A 21,370-nucleotide genomic window follows, 5' to 3' on the forward strand; every position below is an offset into this window, starting at 1 on the left:
TGAAAAGCCTAGCATATATGCTTCTTCAAACCATATTTTGTCGAGATTATATTTGCCTACACAATTTGTTTGTTTTGTTGTTCAGTTTGTATCCTAATGCTATGCCTTTATGGTATATATGGCCTAAGATTCCGCTTTTCCTTAAAGCACATTCTGTAATATCTTATTCTATAACCACATATTGCAAGTTAAAAAAAAAAAAAAGCAGTATCAGCCTACAAAGCAAAAGATGGAAAGGTTGGCAATAGGGCCAAGTGGAATCACTGCAATTAGTACAAAACCTCTGGTTACTTAATCCAAGAGTTAGAAAAAAAATATATATATAAAAAAAGAAAAGAAAAGGAGTATTATTGGAGCAAGTAGCAATAGTGAAGAAGTGAGTCAGCTAACAAAAACAGAAACTAATAAGGAAGGAAGGTAAAGTCACTGAAGAAAAAGAAAAGAAAAAGTAAACGCCACTCACTCAGAGCTTCACTAGAAAAGTGAAGTAATTTGGTGTTTTTTGAATCAATCTTTCTTCAAAGTTTTGTTCTTTGTTTAACCTTCTTCCTCCACATGGGTCGTCTTCTTCTCTTTCTCATTATCTTTAGCTTCCTTGTATTTTCTTTCTTCTCAGGTAAACTTCACCAATTACAAAAAAAATCACAAAATTAATTTTTTCTTTTTTAAAAAAAAAAAAAACTTGCACTTACTCTTCTCTGTGTTCTTTCAATTTTGGTCCTTGTTCTTGGCAGAGGTACAATCAGCGTCGTTCAAGATTGTGAACAAGTGCCGCTACACGATATGGCCAGGATTACTCTCCGGCGCCACCTCTCCGCCGCTACCCACCACCGGATTCGCCCTCAATAGCGGCAATTCAAAGACCATTAACATCCCGAAATCTTGGTCGGGTCGGATATGGGCACGGACCCTCTGCGGCCAAGACCCTGACGGAAAGTTCTCTTGCGTCACCGCCGACTGTGGCTCCGGCAAAGTAGAGTGCGCCGGCGGCGCCAAACCGCCCGCCACATTGGCGGAGTTCACCCTGAACGGCGCCGACGGGTTGGACTTCTACGACGTGAGTTTGGTCGACGGTTACAACCTTCCGATGCTGATCGTGGCCAAGGGTGGCACCAGGGGCGGATGCAGCGCCACCGGCTGTCTGGTTGACCTTAACGGCGGATGTCCTGCGGATCTCAGGGTGGCGCGTGCGAATGGTAGCCGTGGTAGCGTCGCGTGCAGGAGCGCGTGCGAAGCTTTTGGTGATCCCCGGTATTGCTGCAGCGAGGCGTACTCCACGCCCGACACGTGTAGCCCTTCTGTTTATTCCCAGTTCTTCAAACATGCTTGCCCACGCGCGTATAGCTACGCGTATGATGACAAGACCAGCACATACACGTGTGCCTCGGCTAACTACTTGATCATATTTTGTCCCTTACCCTACACGAGGTACAATTACGCATCAACCATAAGCTATGAATTGTTTTAGCTTCAGTTATGTGCATGATTATTTCTGTGAAGTAAGGGTAATTCTGACTTTTGGTTTAAGTGCATGATTGACATGGAAGCTTGATCTAGGTATATGGATTTTCTTTTAAAAAGTGGTGTGAAGTAATGCGCATACATTGCACATTATTGAATTTTTTTTTCTTTCTTCTATCTCTTTCTTGATCAAAGTAAAAATAAAAAAACTTGTAGAAACTGCACGCTTTAGGTGCATGAATCTTTTCTATTCTTTTTATGTTTAGCTGTCCATCCAGATAATCGTGCATGTTGTGTGGACTCGAGTTAAGGGGCCATTGATTGATTTGGGTAGGGGAGCCTTTTATGTGTAGCATAGCATCTGTCCAATGCAATAAATTGATCCATGTGCAAATAATTGGACTTATTTTGTTTTTTCTCAAATGAATAATTGACCTACATATGGGGATTGCTGAGTTTAGATGCTACAAATTTTAATCAGCTTTTCAAAGGAGTTGCATAAGCGTTAGTAGACTCTTTCTCAAATAAAAGTTTGTAATCTAATCTCTCAACTATAAAGATTATGAATAAACTTGAGTTTTCTTTCCATGTTTTAATGAGCGCTCATATTCATATGCTTAATAATGGGCATGCCTTCATAAAAATTTTCTTATGTTAGCTTCTTCCGACTAAGCTTCTTAACTAGTTTTACCTTGTGGTGTTTGGATTTTCCTTCTTGTTTTTGCTTTTATGGCCGACAACCCACCCCCAAATCACATAATAGGAAATAATTGTATATGCACGATGAAGATTTGTTGTCTTTTGCACTTTTTTTTGTTGTTGGTACATTGACATCTTTTAGACTTATCAACTTCTAGGTAGTGTGTAACTGAGATTACATCAACAGCATACTTTTATTAGGGGAAGACTGTCTACTCCTTTTGAGTAGTTAATAACATATGCATGTATGTATCTTGTGTGGCCTTGAGCAGTCAAAAATTGCTGGGAGCAAAGAAAGATGGCGCACTGCTTCCTCTGGTAAATAAAACTATGATGTACTTATCAAGGCTACAATCTGGCGGTTCTTCATCAAAAGGTCTGATCCAAATGCAGAGTGTAACTAATTTTGCCACTGTGGCAGTGATATTTTTCCTGTTCTGCTCTCTTTGACATCCTTTATGGCTTACCTTTGCATGGATACTTCAGGTAGATAGCAACAAGAAACCTAGCTGGTTTTTAATGTAGCCGTGTAAGCTCTTTATGTTTTCTCCCTTCTGACTATTTTTAACTTTAAACTATCAAATGGCTGCTCTGCTGATTCTACTCATCATGCAGGACATGAAGGATATCATATAGGAAATACTGTAAAAAAAAAATGGTTGTTGTTGTCTCTTTTTTTTCCCCCTTTAAAACACGTCAACACTTCAATAGTTGATCTCTGGCGATCCAACAATTCTGGTTTTAACAACAGAGAGGAAGTACCAATTTGCAAAATATTCTGGAGTCAAGATTTTGCAAATTATGAGAGGCTCTATAATAGGATTCGTTACATGAGGCTACAGTGTGTACATGAGATAGTTTTATGGAGTGATGTTTCGTGCACAATTATTGGATTCAATATGCACAAATGGATACATATTAAATTTATAGAAGAATGCTTTAAGCCAATATGTTAGTCATATAAGTAGCATTGCTTTTTCTTTTGGCACCCCCATATACTAAATCTTGGTATTACACTATTACCCAGAACCAACATGCTCGAGGACTTCTAAGTTTTCATCAAAGGCGTCTAACTTCTATTCTTGCAATCTTACTCAACTGTGGCTTCTAACGATTGAACTGATAATGATATCATATCCAACGCCTTTTAGCATTGAGTCCGATCGTATAATATGTTGAAAACTAGGCAAGGAAACATAAACCTGCTTTGGACAAGTATGCTTAAAATAAAAAATATAAAACCATATTAGCCAAATAAAAGCATTTGGTAGTGTATGTAGAATCTATCCGAACAAAAAGCTTTATTTCTTCTAATGCAATGTTGAGTAAAGAGATGATACTCAATTACAAACATACAAACCTCATCTGTGAATTTAGCCACTTCATTACAAAAAAAAATAAAAAAAAAATCTCATCTGTGAATTCTGTTAGGATTCAAGTGTTAATGAAAAAAAGTAAGAACTATTTAATGGAATGACTCAGGAACTTCTATAGATATTTGGTTAAGATATGGTGTCAAATTTGCAATGTGATTTTCCAATTAACCTATAAAAGAAGATCTCTGATGTTTTGGCCTTCTAGTAATTTTGTTTTCCATATATTGAATATAATATAAGAATGTTTTGCTGTACAACAATTTTGAAAATTCGATCTTCGCTTTGGGGAGTGGGGGTTGTATTATTGTATACTAAAATCGATTTGCGACCTTTTGGTCCTGAGCTGCTGGATAATTCTAAATTCTACTATTGATTTTGGGTGTGGAATTCAAATACCCTCAACAAATTATGGGACGTGGACACATCCATTAGACGAATGGGCTTCCCACACTGGGCTTCTCATGTTTTTTTATTTTTGTTTTTTGTTTTTACATCTTTGAAGAATAAAAAAAGGGTTTCTTTTTTCTACGATCAATGTAGATAACTTATTTACAGTAAGTTCAAAACGACGTCGTTTTGAGACGGAAATCAAGATATTTTTGTAATTATAATTTATTTCAGGGTTATAATAGTCTTTTTCATTATAATTTTTTAATTTTTCAACCCAAAACAACGTCGTTTTCGGAGCAAATGTAGATAACTTATCTACATTGACTTTAGAAACATTAAAGCCATACAAAAAATCAATAATAAAGTTTTAATCCCATAAACAAAAAACCTGAGGGTAAAAATATGTTTCGATCACAGTCTTTGAGAGAGGTTTAAAAATCTTAATTCCCATAACTCATTCCAAATCGCAATAATTGCGAAGGGGTAAATCGATTCAAATATTTTTTTTTAAAAAAAAAACTCCAAAAGGTGCTCAGAAAGTCAGCTAGAAGAGATAACTCAAGGGCAGGGGGACCCACCTTCAAACTGCAAAAGCCATCTCTCCATAAGCTCTAACTCCAGCTAAAAAATCAGGGCAGAAGTTTGCCTTCCAACAAAGTGTAAGAGAGTGAGGCTTTTCAACTCAATTGTCTGAAAATTAAGAAGTTTTATTATTTATTTTTAATTTTTAAAACACTACAACTTGTAAGATATTATGTCTTCTTAATTTAATACACCTAACCGGATTAACTTTTGAGCCAAACTGTTAGCCAAAAACCTACCTCATATGTATGGTTCAAGAGGCTGATCACGATAAGTGGGTAAGTGGATTTGATGCCACATCTCCTTAAGCTCTGTGATTCTTTTTCTTTTCTTTTTTTTTGATAAATGTTGAGAGCTTGGCTTAAAGTCTTTTCCATTTTATATAATCGTCGCTTGATACATTGTTAAGCAATTAGAGATTTCCCACTCAACTTAAATTTTATTTCCAACCCAAACCCAAATCTTCCCATAAGCTTCCACCTTGCTATTGACATTGGTACAGCAGGCGTACATACTCCCTTATTGAAAAAAATATGAGGTATAAATAAAAATAAAGATAAAGATAAAGATAATGTAAAAATATTACTTTTTATTATATTTAGTAAAAAATGTATTGAATACTTGATACAACAAAAGCATAGAAAATACTTTCCTTGATTAGGTGCCTGAATGCATTATTTGCGTGTAAGGATGCTTATTTTGCATCGTCCTTTCGACACTAATATTCCTTGAAAAAAGTTAACTTTGCATAATTAAAATTGAGAACAAAGTGAGAGCTCTTTTTAAAATCTTGAGCGTGAAAAACTAATAACCATCACCTAACTTTTTTATCATTATTCTGGTTATTTTTCTTTTCGGTCAAATGTCATTATGCTTTGTCTGATAAAGGACGCTTAAGTGGCCTTTAAAAATCTGTGTTCTAATCTTTATAATGATGCAGACTGTGGAAGTTTCCGTTGCTGCAGGGAAACAATGCACAAATCTGAACCACAACTTGGCCCTTCCTGTTTTTCAGTTTTTTAATAAATGACCAATCAACTACCTTAATCTCAACAAGTAAAAAATGCTGTGTAGTTAAATAATTAAATTAAATTGGTTAAAAATTAAATTTGTGGAAATTTCAGGTCACGCTCCTGTATACAAATAACATGACTGAGTTAAACAAGAAAAATCGGCTATGTTTGATTGTTGTTTTTAAAAACAGTTTTTTAGTTTTCAGAACAAAAAATTAAAAAATTTGTTTGATAAGGCCAGTTTTGTAAAAATTATTTTGAAAATTATAACTATTTTTTTTGTTTTTAGAATCAAATTTAGACATGTCTGAGTTGTTTTTGTTTTCTGTTTTGATTTTTAACTTTCAAAAATAAATAAATATAGAAAACAACTGTTTTCATAGAGGTAGGATCCTTTGACACCAATGTCAAATTTCAATTTTGACACATCATCTCAGAACTGTTAGATCAAAAAAAATCAATGGTTCTGATTTGTAAGTATGTGACACCAATGATTTTTTTTTTATCTAACGGCTCTGAGACGAGGTGTCAAAATTAAAATTTGACACCAGTGTAAAAGGATCCTACCTCGTTTTCATAACTATTTTATAAAACAATTTTAAGAACAAAAAAACCAAAACACAATCAAACAGGTCCTTAAATGTCTGCAAAATAGATGGAGATTGCTTCTTCTTTTTTGGTACAAGAGTATAGATTGCTTTTAAATTTACATAAAAAATGGTGATATAACATTTTAGGATTTAATGTTTCTCCTAAACACATAAGTGTACAGAGATCATATTTTTTCTTTTATCTCTTTTCTTTATATGAATTTACACACTTTTATACATATGTAAGAAATAAATTATGAGAAAATCCAACATTTTATATATCTAACTGAATTTAAAAGTTTGTAGAAAACATGTAAATTTTTGCATGCGTAATATTATTTCTCATAAACTAAGCTTATTCATTATTATCTAGACCCAGCTCCTAAAAATTGGAGGAAGTGTCTTATGATGTATAGATCTTCAACATGCAAGAACTAAAGAAGAAAAATCTTGATATGCAAGATGAGAGAAGAAGAAGCCGACACGAAATTAAAGTGTTTCTGTATATTAAGTTAATGAACTAGTTAACCAAAGAATGGTTATATACAACCCGTGAAAGAGAAGAGGAAAAGAATACAAGAATAATGTTAACTAACTCTAACCAATCCTTAACTGAATTAACAAACTAAAACTAAATCAATTAAGTGTCATTGGGTTGGGCCCTTTCTTCTGTTAAGCCCAATTGTGTTGAAACCGGCAACCCCCCCCCCCCCCCAAAGCTTGGGCTGGGTTATGAATGTCCAAAAGACCAAGCTTGCCAATGAAATTATGAAAAGGAGATGACAATAACGGTTTCGTAAAAACATCAGCAATCTGGGCAGTAGTTGAAACCGGCAACAAATGAATTAAACCAGATTGGATCTTCTTGCGAACAATATGGCAATCAAGTTCGATATGTTTGGATCTCTCATGAAAAACCGGATTATGAGAAAGGTGGATGCTCTGATACCATCTTATGATGTATAGATCTTCAACATGCAAGAACGAAAGATGAAAAATCTTGATATGCAAGATGAGAGAAGAAGAAGTCAACACGAAATTAAAGTGTTTCTGTATATTAAGTTAATGAACCAGTTAACCAAAGAATGGTTATATACAACCCGTGAAGGAGAAGAGGAAAAGAATACAAGAATAATGCTAACTAACTCTAACCAATCCTTAACTGAATTAACAAACTAAAACTAAATCAATTAAGTGTCATTGGGCTAGGCCCTTTCTTCTGTTAAACCCAATTGTGTTGAAACCGGCAACAAAGTGTGTCAGCGTGTAAGTAAATTGTTAAATTGGTAAGTGAATTGGACACTATTCTTTTAATAAAAAAAAGAGTGAATTCAACACTACAATTTAACCCAAATCATAAATTTAGGTTCTTTCATTTATATTATTCTCATTTAATTTATTCCTATCCAAACATAGTATTTTATTCAAATACTCACGCCAGTTAAATCATTGACTTTGATACAGAAAATATGACTATTAATGAGCTAAGCAAAAATATAACATAAGTGAAATGGATACCCCATCTTACATAAAAAAACTTAATGAGTCTATTACTTCAATTTATTCTTAATAAACATGACACTTTATTCCTTACACTTAAATCCCCAACATAGAACGCCAAATATATAATCCTATATATAAACATCAATACCCCTTGAAGCCACGAATTGTAAACAAACTTTGCATGAATATCACACAAAATAACTTTGCATTAGTACTCAAATACTATATTACACACAAAAAATATCTTTGTAATTGTAACTCAATGATTTGAGAATTTGTTAAATTAAGAGCATGGGCACCACTCCCTCCTTGTCTTTAGTATTGTCTCTTACTTGTGCTTTTACATTTACCCTCAGACCAATCTTCGTCGTTTTGTGCATACTCAATTCATTATCCATTCCAAACACTTACCTTCCTCTTGATAACCCCAGCTACTCCTCAGTGACACTGCCACTACCCCAACCAAAAAAGGCCAAGCTTGAACCTATGGGTCACTTAGCCTCTTCTTATTTCACTCTCATTGCTCTCCTACTCTTCACTCCAAGAGGTAAATTCAACTTTTTTTTTTTACCTGTTTTTCCTTCAACTTCACAACAATTACTACTTCTCATCACTTTTTCTTATGCTTCTTCTGGTTCAGGTGTTCTGGGTGCTACCTTTACATTTGTAAACAGATGCGATTACACAGTGTGGCCAGGTATTCTTGCAAATGCTGGTACCCCAACTCTTGAAACAACCGGTTTCGAGCTCCCCAAAGACACTTCTCGCACCTTTCAAGCTCCAACCGGCTGGTCCGGTCGATTCTGGGGCCGAACCGGTTGCAGTTTCGACGGATCCGGTTCAGGTTCTTGTCTCACCGCCGACTGTGGCTCCGGCCAACTCGAATGCAACGGCGCCGGAGCTTCCCCGCCTGCTACCCTAGCGGAGTTCACGCTCGGCACCGGAGGGCAAGACTTCTACGATGTCAGCCTCGTCGATGGCTTCAATCTTCCCATGATGGTTCAAGGAACCGGCGGGTCGGGTCTATGTGCTTCCGTCGGGTGCACCTCCGATCTCAACCAGCAATGCCCGGCGGAGTTGAAATCCTCCGACGGAAGCGCGTGCAAGAGCGCGTGTGAAGCTTTTGGTAGCCCTGAGTACTGCTGCAGCGGCGCGTATGGGTCTCCGGCCACTTGTAGACCCTCTATTTACTCGGAGATGTTCAAGGCTGCTTGTCCCAGTTCGTATAGCTACGCATACGATGACGCTACGAGTACATTTACATGTACAGGTGCTGATTATACGGTTACCTTCTGTCCATCCACTCCTAGGTAAAAATAATCTGTTGTTATTCATTGTTTTTTACACAGTGGTTGATTTATTTATGGAAAAAATTGTGTATCAGATGTAAAATTGTGTCATAGATAAAGGAGGAGAGAGAATAGAAGAGAAGAGAGAATGAAAAAATATATATAAAAGTGTGGATCACATCTCTTTGTGAGAGTAAAATGATAAAGTTGTGTCATTTACGAATAAATCTTTGGTACTACTGTTGTACCTAGATTCAGTGCATCTCATCAATGAGAGCATTACACATCAGAGGAGAGAGAAAAAATCTGACAGAAAAAATAGAATTTTAGCTAACATGTAATATTTTCATCGGTGAGATGTACTGAATCTTTGGTACAACAGTAGTAGTACCAAGTAAAAGTGTAAGGGCTACATGCAGAGAAGAAAGAGTAAAAAAAACAATAGGTAAAAGTTCATCAATATTTATATGGTTTACTCTAGAATCATCTATGTTCTTGTAATTTTTATTTTATCACATATGTTCCTGTGATTTGCAAAAGGGTATGTATTTTATCACATATATCTTTGTGATTTTTATTTTTTACAAATTACATGAACGTATATGATAAAAAAAAAACAAAGGAGCATAGTTGATTCTGAAATAAAATCACAAGGGCATGTTATCAAAAAAAAAAAAAAAAAAAAATCACAAGGGCGTTAGTTAATTTTTTCCAAAAAAAATATGGGCACTTATATTTTTATATCTATATAGAATATAAAATTATTTTTTACAATATAAGAAACATTAATCCGTTCATTTATTTAAGTGGCATTTTATATTTTTGTTTAATTTTACATAAATATCATTATTAATATTAATTTTTTTAATATATTGTGTGTGTATTTTTTAGGGGAAACTATTTCCACAGTTGTAGCTGAAATAGTAGTTTGTCTCACACAAACATGAAAAAAAAAAGGGATTGTACTCCATCAAATTTTTCTTTCTCAGTTCTTTACAGTTTCTCTCATTTTTGTGCCTACAAATTATTCCTGCCACTGCAGAAATAGTTTTTCCAATTATGCTCGATTTTATTTTTGAGTGTGAGAACTGAGAATTTCCAGTGTAAGTAGTAGGTGGGTGCTCCCCATACAGCCAAAGGTGAACTCTTTAATGCTATCTTATTAATACATTGATTGTTGAGCGGGTCAGTCTTAATGATGTTTGGTGCTTGGTGCCATTGCCAATAGCTAATGCTCATAAAGTACATTATATTTGCGTCTCTGACCATTAAAATGAGTGTATTCACTCTTTAAATATTATTGAACGACTCGCTCAGAAAACCCCCACTTGTAACATATCTAAAGTAATAACCTTAGTTTTTTTGTTTGAGAATTTGATTATTGTCTCAATATCTGGTTTGGTTTTGCAGTCAGAAATCTTCACGAGATAAAACCCCCATGACACAAGGGTCGGGGACAGGGGTAGGAACTGGGACACTGACCCCTGGGATTGGAACAGGAACAGGAACAGGATCCGAAGGGGCAGTGGTGTACACGGGTACGGACCCTAGCATTGGGTATTCAGTACCGGCTTCCGGGTCGGGTTCAGGATCCGGAGGAGAGGCCATGCTGGCAGATGGGTCATATTTAGCTGGTTTGGCCATGGGAGAGGGAGACTCTCATAGCCATAGGACAGTTTGCAATACGTTTGTCTACTCTGTTAGCTTTTTGATTATTTTCTCCTTGCTTTAGCTGCAGCACCATTCTCGTGACTTTTGGTTTTTAAAATGTAAATGGGTCTTAGATTTGCGTGTTTTGATTTAATAGGTTCATGAATTTTGGCTTTGCCAGAAAAGCTGGCAGATTCTTCCTGATTGTAAACCACCCACCCACCTCAATATTCTCCCCAAAAAAAATATTCCATGTTTCATTCGTTAAAGTGTTGTTTTTATATTAACCTTTGTTTGTATTTATCTCCCATGTCGAAGCTTTTTGAGGTTCTATGGTAGTTGTTTTCACATGTATGATAATAATATAAACATGGTGGCTTTTAGTTTTAGCATAGACCACATGCTACGTGATTTATACCTGTTATAAACGGTTTAAGGTTTTGATATTTGCAGTTTAGTGTTTCAAGATATCAATAATGTAGAAAAGTAAAGGAATAAATTTTAAAAGAAAAAAACATGGCATGATTCAAAGACTGAGATGGACCAGTTTGCAATTTTTGAAAATAACTCGCCTGACCTGATTTATCATTTACCGGTCATCAATCAGAACCGTTGATTTAAACATTATTAAATCTAAGATGGTGGACCATATTTAGGGGAGTCCACCTTACGCGTCGCCATATAAATATATATGTGCTGTGGGCCATGGCTTTGAAGTTAGTTTCTAAGCATAATGTGAACAATCAGTTAATCTTGCGTCTAAAATTAGTGTTCGCTTTGCAGCAAAAACAAGTAGATTTCTTGGCTTTTTGTCTTTTGCCTGCTGCAGGAGGAATTCTGAGATGCATTTGGTGAGTAAACTTGTGGCTTAAAAAAAAGTTAAATGAAGCCTGAAGATTGAGAGTAGAATATTGCAGAACAATAACTTCAATCGTATGGTTGCATAATAATCATTCTGTTTTTTACCTTGTTTATGAAGAGAAATAATTTTATTTTTTTCTGTGCTTACAAATAGTTTTGGGACAAAGAAATTAAAACCCACAAAATTGGATAATACTCTTTACTTTATGCTAGTTCTTGGCACCTTTTGCATTCTCATTGCAATTATAGATGTGTAATGGAAAGGTAGATATGCAAAGTATGTGGATCCTTCGTTTGTTATTGTTGATGTGATCATGGAATATAATTGTTATGAAAGTCCATCAAGATTTACTGTTATAAAGCGTCAATTCAATTCAAAAACTAAAGTGGTTAAATAAAGCTAGATTAATAATTTTATATTTTTATGAGAGAATTCATTAGATTTGAAGAGTGAATGATACATCAAACCCAGATGTCATATAGTGATATTTCAACCTAAAAACTTAAATTATTGGAGGAAGTTACATTAATGGTTTAATATTTCTTTAACATCTATATTTCCAACGAAAGCTTTACTTTGCTATTGTTTGTATGTGTTTGTGTTCTGTCCCAACACACATAAATAAGAAAATATCACTGTGGTGTAGATAGATCAGCAGAATTCTGAAGAAAATTTTTCATGATTCTAGCACTCTAGAAGTTTTAGTACCAAACCAAAAATTTTAGTGAGATTAAACTGCTGCATACATCAAACTGAGTCGCAGTCTAGTAGTAGTTTCTGCACCTCCACTGAGATAAAAGGTTGAATCTACAATTCTCTTGTCATACTTGACAGTTAATACAATTTTATATTCTTCTAAGAACCCATGGAAGCTACGGGAACCATGTTCATCTGTCACTCCCTCTACACGACCAGTTTGTCCACCACGCCACCTGGTATGAAGTTTCTTAAATCATTGTATGTGGTTGCACATTTGGTTGCAACACCATCACCCATATTGCATTATGTTGCTGAAAATCTACGACCATGAAGAAGAAGAAAAGTTTATTCTACTCGGAGTTTTTATTATATAATGCAGATTGACTCACCCTTGCATCTTGGTAAATTGGCTAGAGTGATGGGCTAGCTAAGTTTAGATTGATATCTTTATAACCAGCGTTCTGCATCATTCCAAAATAAAATGAACCTAGTTCTCGAAAAATATAAATAATGTTAACAAATTCAACAACCACCAAATGGAGTCAAACACTCTTCTTAGAGTTGCTAACTATGAAAAAGGGCACCTAACTCTAAGAAATTATCATTCAACGAGCAAACAGATTAATCTAAGATTTTATTAAATTATGTAAACAATGGACATTCAAAACATCCATTGTAATTCATTCAAAACATCCATTTTTTGTCTGGCTCTTTATATATATTATTTGTGGGTCATGGTCTCATTGATGTTAAAAATCATGCGTTATCTTTTTAGCTGTTTATTTTAGTACATTCTTAATATTCTTTACGATTGTAACATTATTTCGCTCTCTGTATACTTGCTTCTCATAGGGTAACGGGAAATGATTTATTTTGTCCATTATAGTGTGCGGTTATTTCTGCTAAATATATATCTCTTTCCCAACAACAAAGAAATATTTAAGTTCAAAATTCAAGATTAATGCGGGCTTTACATTAATCTTGTTTCAGGTATCAAAGACATAAATAAAATCAAAGAGTAAATAATGTTTCAAAACATAATGTTTCAGGTATCAAAGAGTAATGACATAATGCGGGCTTTACATTAAATCAATCTCAATATATCATAAAATTTTTGGAGAATTTCACCCGAAAATTGTTTTATTTATTTAGAATTTTTATATAGCTTAAAAGAAAATCATAAATTTGTGATTATTCTATCGTGATTAACCTTTGTGCGGTAGCTATTGATAGCTATTGAAATAACGTAGATAAATAAAAAATAAAATAAAATTATTCTACCTATCATTTTTTCTGCCTATCTTTCTGACTATTTTTGTCTATCACTCTCTAACACCGTTAGATCAGAATCTCAGATCTAACGGTGTTAGAGAGTGATAGACAAAAATAATCAGAAAGATAGGCAGAAAAAATAATAGGTATAATAACTTATCTCATAAAAATAATACATAAGAAGCTTTATAATTTATTGGAAGCAAAGAAAGAAAGGGATCGTCCCAAAAATTTCCATGATTTCTATTATGAGTTTAAATACTGGTTCTCAAGATATAAATTTTATAATCGTTAGCACTAATGATATAATTATCTCTCATTTATGATTTCATAACTATTACACTAATAAAGTATTAACTCTTGCATTTATTATTGTAATCTTGTATATATGGACATACGAAAAACTGATTGGATGATGAGAATTAAAATTTCACCTTATTTTCTTATGATTTCTTGTCTTTTCTCTTGTTTATCTTGTGACACGATTTTTTCTATTTCTCATCCTTTATTTCATAACAACTTTTTATTTGTTAATCAACAATTATAATTCTACGTTTTACTTTTAAAAGTATATCCCATATCTTAGAGGATGAAAATCGGTTTGATTATGATCTTGCTGTGCGAGGCTATTGAGATACGAGATGGGCTTTGGACTTGGGGTCCAAATAACAAGGATATATTGGGGCTTTTAATAACGCCCTTGGTTTTGGACATGAGGGCAAACTACTACCCATCATTGATTCATCCCATTCGGAGCCCAATTTTTGAATACAAGTAACGCTGGTCCAACTCCATCTAATGCTTATTATTAGTATGGTTACTGGGTTAGCTTTTAGGGGAAAATGTCTCTGTTTTTTAAAAAAAATTCTCTGCCACACTTACATAAAAATAAATAGATTTTGTTGAAGAAAGAATGGAAAAAAAAAAATCAACAGAACTCACTCACTTTTATATGAATATGACTGAAAAAAGTTTCTATAGTAAAAACAAAAACATTAAATCTTAACTTTTATCCACTTTCTTAATGTTGCATGATTGATTCGTATATTTTGTCGTTTTCAAAAAGATTATAAGAAAATAATTATTTTAATATAACAAATTCGAATAATTATTTTAAAAGAAAGATAATCTCATAATATAATATTTTTCGTTGATATATATTTCCATTTTTTTCATTTTACTCTGCCTTGTCACTTCTTTGCTGATTTAGTTAAAGTTTATCATATTACATGAGACAAATAAAAATTGAATGAGACCCACTTATTTTTCTATTTCTATTCTCCTTAATGGATTTCACTCGTTTTTTGTGTACATGAGACAAAATTGTTTCATACAACAATAGAAACTATATTATCTTAATTTAATTATTCGATAACAAATATTATTATTAATTGATTAAAAATAATAAAATATCTTTTTCTCCAATTCTATTATCTTATTCAACCATAAAAGCATAAATAAAAATACATAAACTATGAAAGTATTATTGTGTCCTTTATAACAGAGATATTTTTCTATTGAATTCTTACCACGTGAAATTAGAAAATTAACTTATAATATTCTATTAACTAATGCTCAATCTGATGATTTGTGTTTGATCTTCATGTGTTTTTAATTAAAAATATGAAGAATTTCTATTTTTCTATTTTTCATTACTATATTACTATTATGGGATTGATATTTGTCCTTCTAAAAGATATAAGTTATAACATTTTAAAAGAAAAATAGAAACAAGGAATAGAAATCATGGGGGGAAAGTGGGTGATTTTTTTTTAATTGAAATTTTTTAAAAATATATTATTTTGTGTCTATCTCTCTTAAAATGACATAATTTTATATCATTTAAAATGAAAAATATTTTTCCTATTATTAAAACAATAATATATTATGCACTTTTTTAATCCATCTATTCATTTATCTAAAAAAAAATTTCTCTTAAAGTAAATACTATTTTGGGTTCTCAACAAAAAAATACGGAACTCATTTTAATCTTTAGAAAAAAAAAAGTACCTATATTAGTCATTTTGAGCAACTAATATGGGTCTTCTTTTAATTTTTGAAGAACCACAACTTTAAAGAAATGAAATTTCAGATGAACCACAAGTCGACTTTTTTTTCTAAAGGATTAAAATGAGTTTCGTATTTTTTGTTGAGAAACCAAAAAATATTTACTCTTTCTCTTAAGACTAATAATAAAGATTATTATCATTTATTTGACTATGGAAAGTCATACCATCTTTTTCAATTCAAATCAGAATAAAATATTATTCATTTATTTTCATAGGGTAAGTTATTCTATCTACTAATTTTTCTGCCTACCTTTATCTGTCGTACCACTTTAAAACACTATTAGATCAAAATTTTAACTAATATTTATCTTTCTCTCTCTTCTTGAGATTCTGATCTAATGGAGTTGGAGAGTGGTAGATAAAGATAGACAGAAAAATGATAATAAGAATAACCTATCCCTACTTTCATATACAATAATCAATAAAATAAACTTACATATATTTTAACTAATTTATAAAGGTTAAACTTTTCTCATGTTAAATTAGAGAAATTTCTTCTTATGTACACACAAGAGATATGCGGGGTCCACACAAGTGTCGCAGCAGCAATAGTATCCTTTTTCAGCATTCCTTCTTTTGTGCCTACTTTTATTGTTTTTTTGGTAATTATTGTGGTGCGTGTTATATTTAAGTATTGCTAAGAAATAACATATTTTTTTTATCACTTTCTTGTTCCAGTACCTACATGGTTACAGTGTTGCAGCTAGGGGTAGGATAGAGGAAAATTAGATAAAATTTATAAAGCATATAAATAAAATAAAATTTTTGGGGGGAGATGGCCCACCTAGCCCCTAATTCTGCCTCTGATTGTAGTGTGACCCATCCGAATAATTGCCATATGATTAGTGTGTACAAATTCGAACAAATACAGAACTGGGGAAAAAGAAATTAATCACAGAAAACCACATAAATAAAACTTCATGAAACCACAACATCTTTGATTTAAGATTTTAAGTGAACTATGCTCTCGTGATGCCTTGTTTGATATCATCAAATTCTTGCTGTTTGGCCCTCCTAGTCACCCTACATTTCTTCCATCACTTTTTTCACCTCTCAAAGTTTTATAATACATTTATTACCTTCTCACATCAATTTTACCTGTTTCATCAAACGTACTGCCAGTGCAACACAGCATACTTTACAATGCCTAGAAGAAACGTCAATCAAGATTACAACCTTGGACCTTGAGACTAGTGACTATTGTTTATTACCAAATAACTCTGACTTAAGAACACGAGAAAACAACTAATAATATTGAATGTTCTCTTCTCTCCAAAATGAACGAAAAGAATTCAGTCTTATTGATCATCGTTAACACAAACACAATATTACCCTTGCATTCTTACAACAATTTGAGTATCATATCAATGAAATTAATACTAATTTTAATTGATACAATCCCCCTCATTCAAATCTTCATTCTTGAAATTATGCTTGATTGCAGATTTGCAGTATTTTGGCAATGAAGATCTTTTTCTTGCCAACACTATCCTTGATAACATATCATAAAAACTAGTAGTACAGAGGCCAGTAGGATGCTCATGATTCAGAATGGCATTAAAACAAATAACTCAACCTTATTTAAAAAATAAATAAAAATGAATTAATTATCTAATAGGATGTCTACCTAGCATATTGGGATATCACCGAACAAAAAGCTCATCAATCCCAGGATTGTGATACCATTTATATGCCCCATTACGGCTCATTGGCTACTTGATGTCCCTAAGGATTTCTTGGATTTCTTGCTCATGTAAATCTTGTTGTAAACATTCTTGGTTCTGATTGACAATAGAATGTCTAAGAAGAACCCAACAACACATGCTCCAGACATGATTATAAAGACTAGCCTGTAACAGTGACCTCCAACACAGGTGTTGCCTCCTCCCTCTGTTGCAGTGGCCTCCATATCATATAATAGGCCAGCGAGCAGCCCAGAAAAGAGGAAAGAGCCCAGGGGAAGGTTGAGGATGAGAATATTGTAGATGAGACCATAATATTTGAGTCCAAATAATTCAGAGGCCGTTGGGACTGTAATGGCAAGCCGCACTCCATAACATATGCCAACTACAATAGACCCAATGTAAAGGGAACCGGGCATAGCCATGGCCATGAGTATGTAACCCACAGCCATCAGAATCTGAGATGCTGCATTCCAAAGAGGTCTAGGCGTTGCAGCTTTCCTGTGAAGTGTGAACAAGAAAAATTGTAAAAAGAACAACATAGACACTCCATATTTGATGAACAAACATAGACCCCCTCTGTAATACACAGAAGGCATGCAAGAAAAATGGCTAAGCTAACCCTATGTGGTACTCCCAAAGAAAGCAAGAAAAAAGACTTCTTGCATACGTTGGGCGTATTTCATAGGGCCACAAAAATGCCTTAGGCACAGCCAAGAAGACTTCTTGCATAATTTAGGTGTAGCACAGAGGGACTTAAAAATTTCTTAGGCATTTTGTATGTATTCCAGATGGGCCTAAAACTCTAAAAGATTGCAGATATTTTGTATGGGAAATCTTTTTCATATGTTGATGTTACGTTAGTGAAACAAAATAATAAAAGGAACCCACAAATGATTGGAGAGAAAACAAATAAAGGTGAGACTCATTTTTATTATGTGTGTAGCAAGATGGATTATCTCATGTTAAATAAAATAAATATAACATTTTTATTTATCTGGTAGCAAGTTACAGATATTTCATATTATATGCCAGTGGTTTCGAACCCAGGAGGTTTAGAGATACCAATAAGCCACTCAAGAAATCAACAAGACATGCTCCAAACCAATAAGCATAACTAATCAAATACAATCAAATTGATTTTTAATTTTTTTTAAAAATTCTCTTCATTTTTTAGCTTTCAAGATAAAATATGGATAAGGGTGAAAAATTAGAAGATAAATCTTATGACTAAAGTTTAAAACACACAAATTTGAAAGAAAATTTTTTTTATAAAAAAAAAAAAAAAAAAAAAAAAACTTAACTGGGGAACAGTGACCAATTTGTCACCTTTTAAAAAAATAAATTGTCAAAATGTCACGCAAACAGTAAAAATTTTCAAAGTCTCACGCGTACAAGTTTACTACATCAAGTAGCAAACTTTATTTACTGATATGACATATTTTTAGACCTAATTCGTTACTCATAATAGCGAAATAGCGAACTACATAAATGCCAATCTGCTCTGAATATTATTGGGATACATGTCAATCTCGTATAAGTTTGCTAGACTGGGTAACGAACTAGTTGAGAAAAGTTGAATGAAAAAAACAGTCATTAAACGTGTGCTCATGTTGGGACACAATGTCATTCAACTTTGGATGAAACAAAAAGTCGAAGGAAAAAAAGCTTTGAAAAAGAAAGAGAGAGAAAGTGTAATTAATAGTGAAAGTTTGCATTTGTCATTTAACATGACACAACAAATTTTCCTACACACACAACATTTTGTGGAGCCCACACTTTTTGAAGAAAAATAAAAATAAAATTACGGCACGCAAAACGAATCTCTATAACATTACACAATCACTTTTACTACAAAGTAACTCTTACAAAAAAACTCTTAATAGTGAATTTGTACATAATTCGCTAGGGTGCATAGCGAATTAGGTGTTCTAAGATCGATATTTCACATAGTTCACTATTATCAGTAGTGAACTAGGTCCAAAAACACATCGCATCACCAAACAAAGTTTGCTACTTACTGTAGCGAACTTGTACACGTGACACTTTGAAAAAAATTTACTGTTCGCATGACATATTAATAATTTTTATTTTGAAAAGTGGCAGATTGGTCGTTGTTCCTTAACCCGGTCATTGAATTAAGAGTTTAAGTTTCAAATTAAATAAATGAGAATCTAAAAACCGAACTAATAATAACTGATTTAGATTGGATTTAATATAAAAGGAGCCAATTAATCAAATAATCCAAATCAATTTAGAATCTATTTGTTTAAGTTTTTAAAAATAAAATATTGTTATGCTATACAATTTTTTTAAAAAATCAGAATTATATTTGAAGTTAAAAAATATTAAAATGTTTTTTATTTTAAAAAAATTCTTTTTCCAAACAATAAAATAAAATAGACACACAACTACCTATATAATTAGTTTAATATAAAATTATAAGATTCATTTTATCATTCCAGTACTTTGAAAATCCGTACTAAGTAGGATCATTAATTGCTTTCACCAAAAGGGGTTGTTGGAACTTGGAATAGAATATGAATAACACTGCATACAGATATAGATATAGATATACGACTTACTTGATAAAGAGCTCCGAAACCGAACCCGAGACGATCCGTCCAAAAAAGCCCCAAATACTGGTTAATGAGACAAATAGTGAGACATCGGTGTACCCGAGAGCCAACCCGATTTGACCCATATTGTTCATGACCGCCAAACCCGTTCCAACGCCGCAAAGAAACGACACAAACAAGATCCAAAAATCCACGCTCCTCAGCACCTCCAGTATCGTATGCTCCTCCCCAATCACCGGTGCCCTCTTTACTATCACCGCTTCCCCTTCCGCTTCCGCTTCCGCCTCCACCAACGCCGCTTCATTTTCCTTGTCCTGGCTTTCAATTAACGGTTCGTTCACGCGCTGACCCTCAATGTCACTGCCCGGTTTGAACCGGTCCAAGTTCAAACCCTTAAAGTAAGCGTGGACCGGAATCCCCAACGGTAAGGCCAATAGAACGAGCAAAACGACAGCGAACACTTGAGACACCAAGTTGTTAGGGTTTGGCATGAAGCCGAAAGCCAAAAGATAAACGGCGACGACAACGGCGACGGCGTTGAAGACGCCGAAGTACTTCGACTCTTCTTTCTCTTCGGCGTCGGAGGTAGACTTAGAAAGAGGAACCTCGCGGAGGAAAAAGATACCGGCGAGACAAACGACGAAGGGGATGATAGAGAGCATGAGAAGAAAAGAGGCAGGGTCATCGGCGAAGAGAGCAGAACAAAGATTGGTGAATATAGCAGTGCTTAAACCTACAAACCCTTTGAGAATGCCCGAAACGGGACCTCTGTTACTCCGAAAGTTTCGTATGCAAGTAACCAAAACCGCAGTGTTCATCCACGTTGTGCTATTGCCTCCAAAGCACAGAAACACGCACATCTGTAATCGCATTCATTGATTCAACATTCAATTCATTTTTCAATAACCAAATCAGAAAAAAAAAGAAAACGTTGATTGTATTTGTACTTGCCTGCCAGTATGGAAGGGGTTGAATTCTCTGGCTAACGACGAGCCACTGAACACCATAGCCGATGAGGCCTTCGACGGAGCCAATGAGAAGAATAGCCCATGTAGGGAACCGATCGGAGGCAAGTCCGGCGAGAAGACCAAAGGCCTTGCCGACATCTTTTGCGACGGAGAGACTATTGAGCTCGACCTGAGTGAGATGCATGAGGGATTTGAGAGCGTCGGAGTAATTGGAGAAAGTGTAGTTGTTGCCGGAGATAGATTGAATCCAAACGGCGGCCACCAACCCCAGCCATTTGCTGGCGGTGGAAACCGGAGAAAATGAGGTCCCCATTTGAATTGATTCAACTTTGCACTCTAAATAATTATATTTAGGATATAGATTTCGGGTACCCCAAGTTGTGATATTTATAATTATAGCAATTCCTTAGACACGTTTTCTCTGTACGAGTGTACTCACTGTACTCTGCAATTTGAGATTAACGGTAGAGATTTTCGTTTTTATTTTTTATTTTTCTATAGAATAAAGAAAGAAACGTGCGAAGAAAAATTGTGTTGCCAATGCCATTTTTTAATGGGGCCCTCATCAAGTGGATGGGAGGGTGTGCCGTGTGCCTGTTCGGATTTCTGAAGTTGATATTTCTGACGGAGTCGGTACGGTTGGTGGGACCAAACCCTATCTCCTCCGCTTTTCCTTTTTTTTTTTT

General features: G+C 34.2%; 3 protein-coding genes across 7 annotated transcripts; 2 read left to right on the plus strand and 1 right to left on the minus strand.

Moving 5' to 3' along the window:
* Window positions 1-374: 374 nt before the first annotated feature.
* LOC133288358 (thaumatin-like protein 1b) lies at window positions 375-3,087 on the plus strand. 5 transcript variants are annotated; one of them, XM_061486088.1, is made up of 5 exons: window positions 375-616; window positions 735-1,428; window positions 2,433-2,536; window positions 2,647-2,689; window positions 2,776-3,087. In XM_061486088.1, the coding sequence occupies exons 1-4, from the start codon at window positions 556-558 to the stop codon at window positions 2,652-2,654; spliced, it is 867 nt and encodes a 288-aa protein (XP_061342072.1). In that variant the 5' UTR covers window positions 375-555; the 3' UTR covers window positions 2,655-2,689; window positions 2,776-3,087. The 5 variants fall into 5 exon arrangements, 4 of the variants coding, with proteins under 4 accessions (XP_061342072.1, XP_061342070.1, XP_061342073.1 ...); XR_009748354.1 differs by having other exon boundaries at window positions 2,433-2,689; XM_061486086.1 differs by lacking the exon at window positions 2,647-2,689 and having other exon boundaries at window positions 2,433-2,646.
* Window positions 3,088-8,100: 5,013 nt separating this feature from the next.
* LOC133288431 (thaumatin-like protein 1) lies at window positions 8,101-10,765 on the plus strand. The gene is made up of 3 exons (XM_061486186.1): window positions 8,101-8,161; window positions 8,255-8,924; window positions 10,314-10,765. The coding sequence occupies exons 1-3, from the start codon at window positions 8,101-8,103 to the stop codon at window positions 10,633-10,635; spliced, it is 1,053 nt and encodes a 350-aa protein (XP_061342170.1). The 3' UTR covers window positions 10,636-10,765.
* Window positions 10,766-16,769: 6,004 nt separating this feature from the next.
* On the minus strand, window positions 16,770-20,997 carry LOC133288402 (protein NUCLEAR FUSION DEFECTIVE 4-like). Its single transcript, XM_061486155.1, has 3 exons — window positions 20,668-20,997; window positions 19,723-20,576; window positions 16,770-17,638 (listed from the first exon to the last, which is right to left on the minus strand). Exons 1-3 carry the CDS (start codon window positions 20,995-20,997, stop codon window positions 17,161-17,163), a joined length of 1,662 nt encoding a protein of 553 aa, XP_061342139.1. The 3' UTR covers window positions 16,770-17,160.
* Window positions 20,998-21,370: the final 373 nt, after the last annotated feature.

The sequence above is a fragment of the Gastrolobium bilobum genome, unplaced genomic scaffold, assembly GCF_033153095.1.
Source record: "Gastrolobium bilobum isolate Gb01-03AN ecotype WA unplaced genomic scaffold, APGP_CSIRO_Gbil_v1 utg1578, whole genome shotgun sequence".
Taxonomy (NCBI): Eukaryota; Viridiplantae; Streptophyta; class Magnoliopsida; order Fabales; family Fabaceae; genus Gastrolobium; species Gastrolobium bilobum.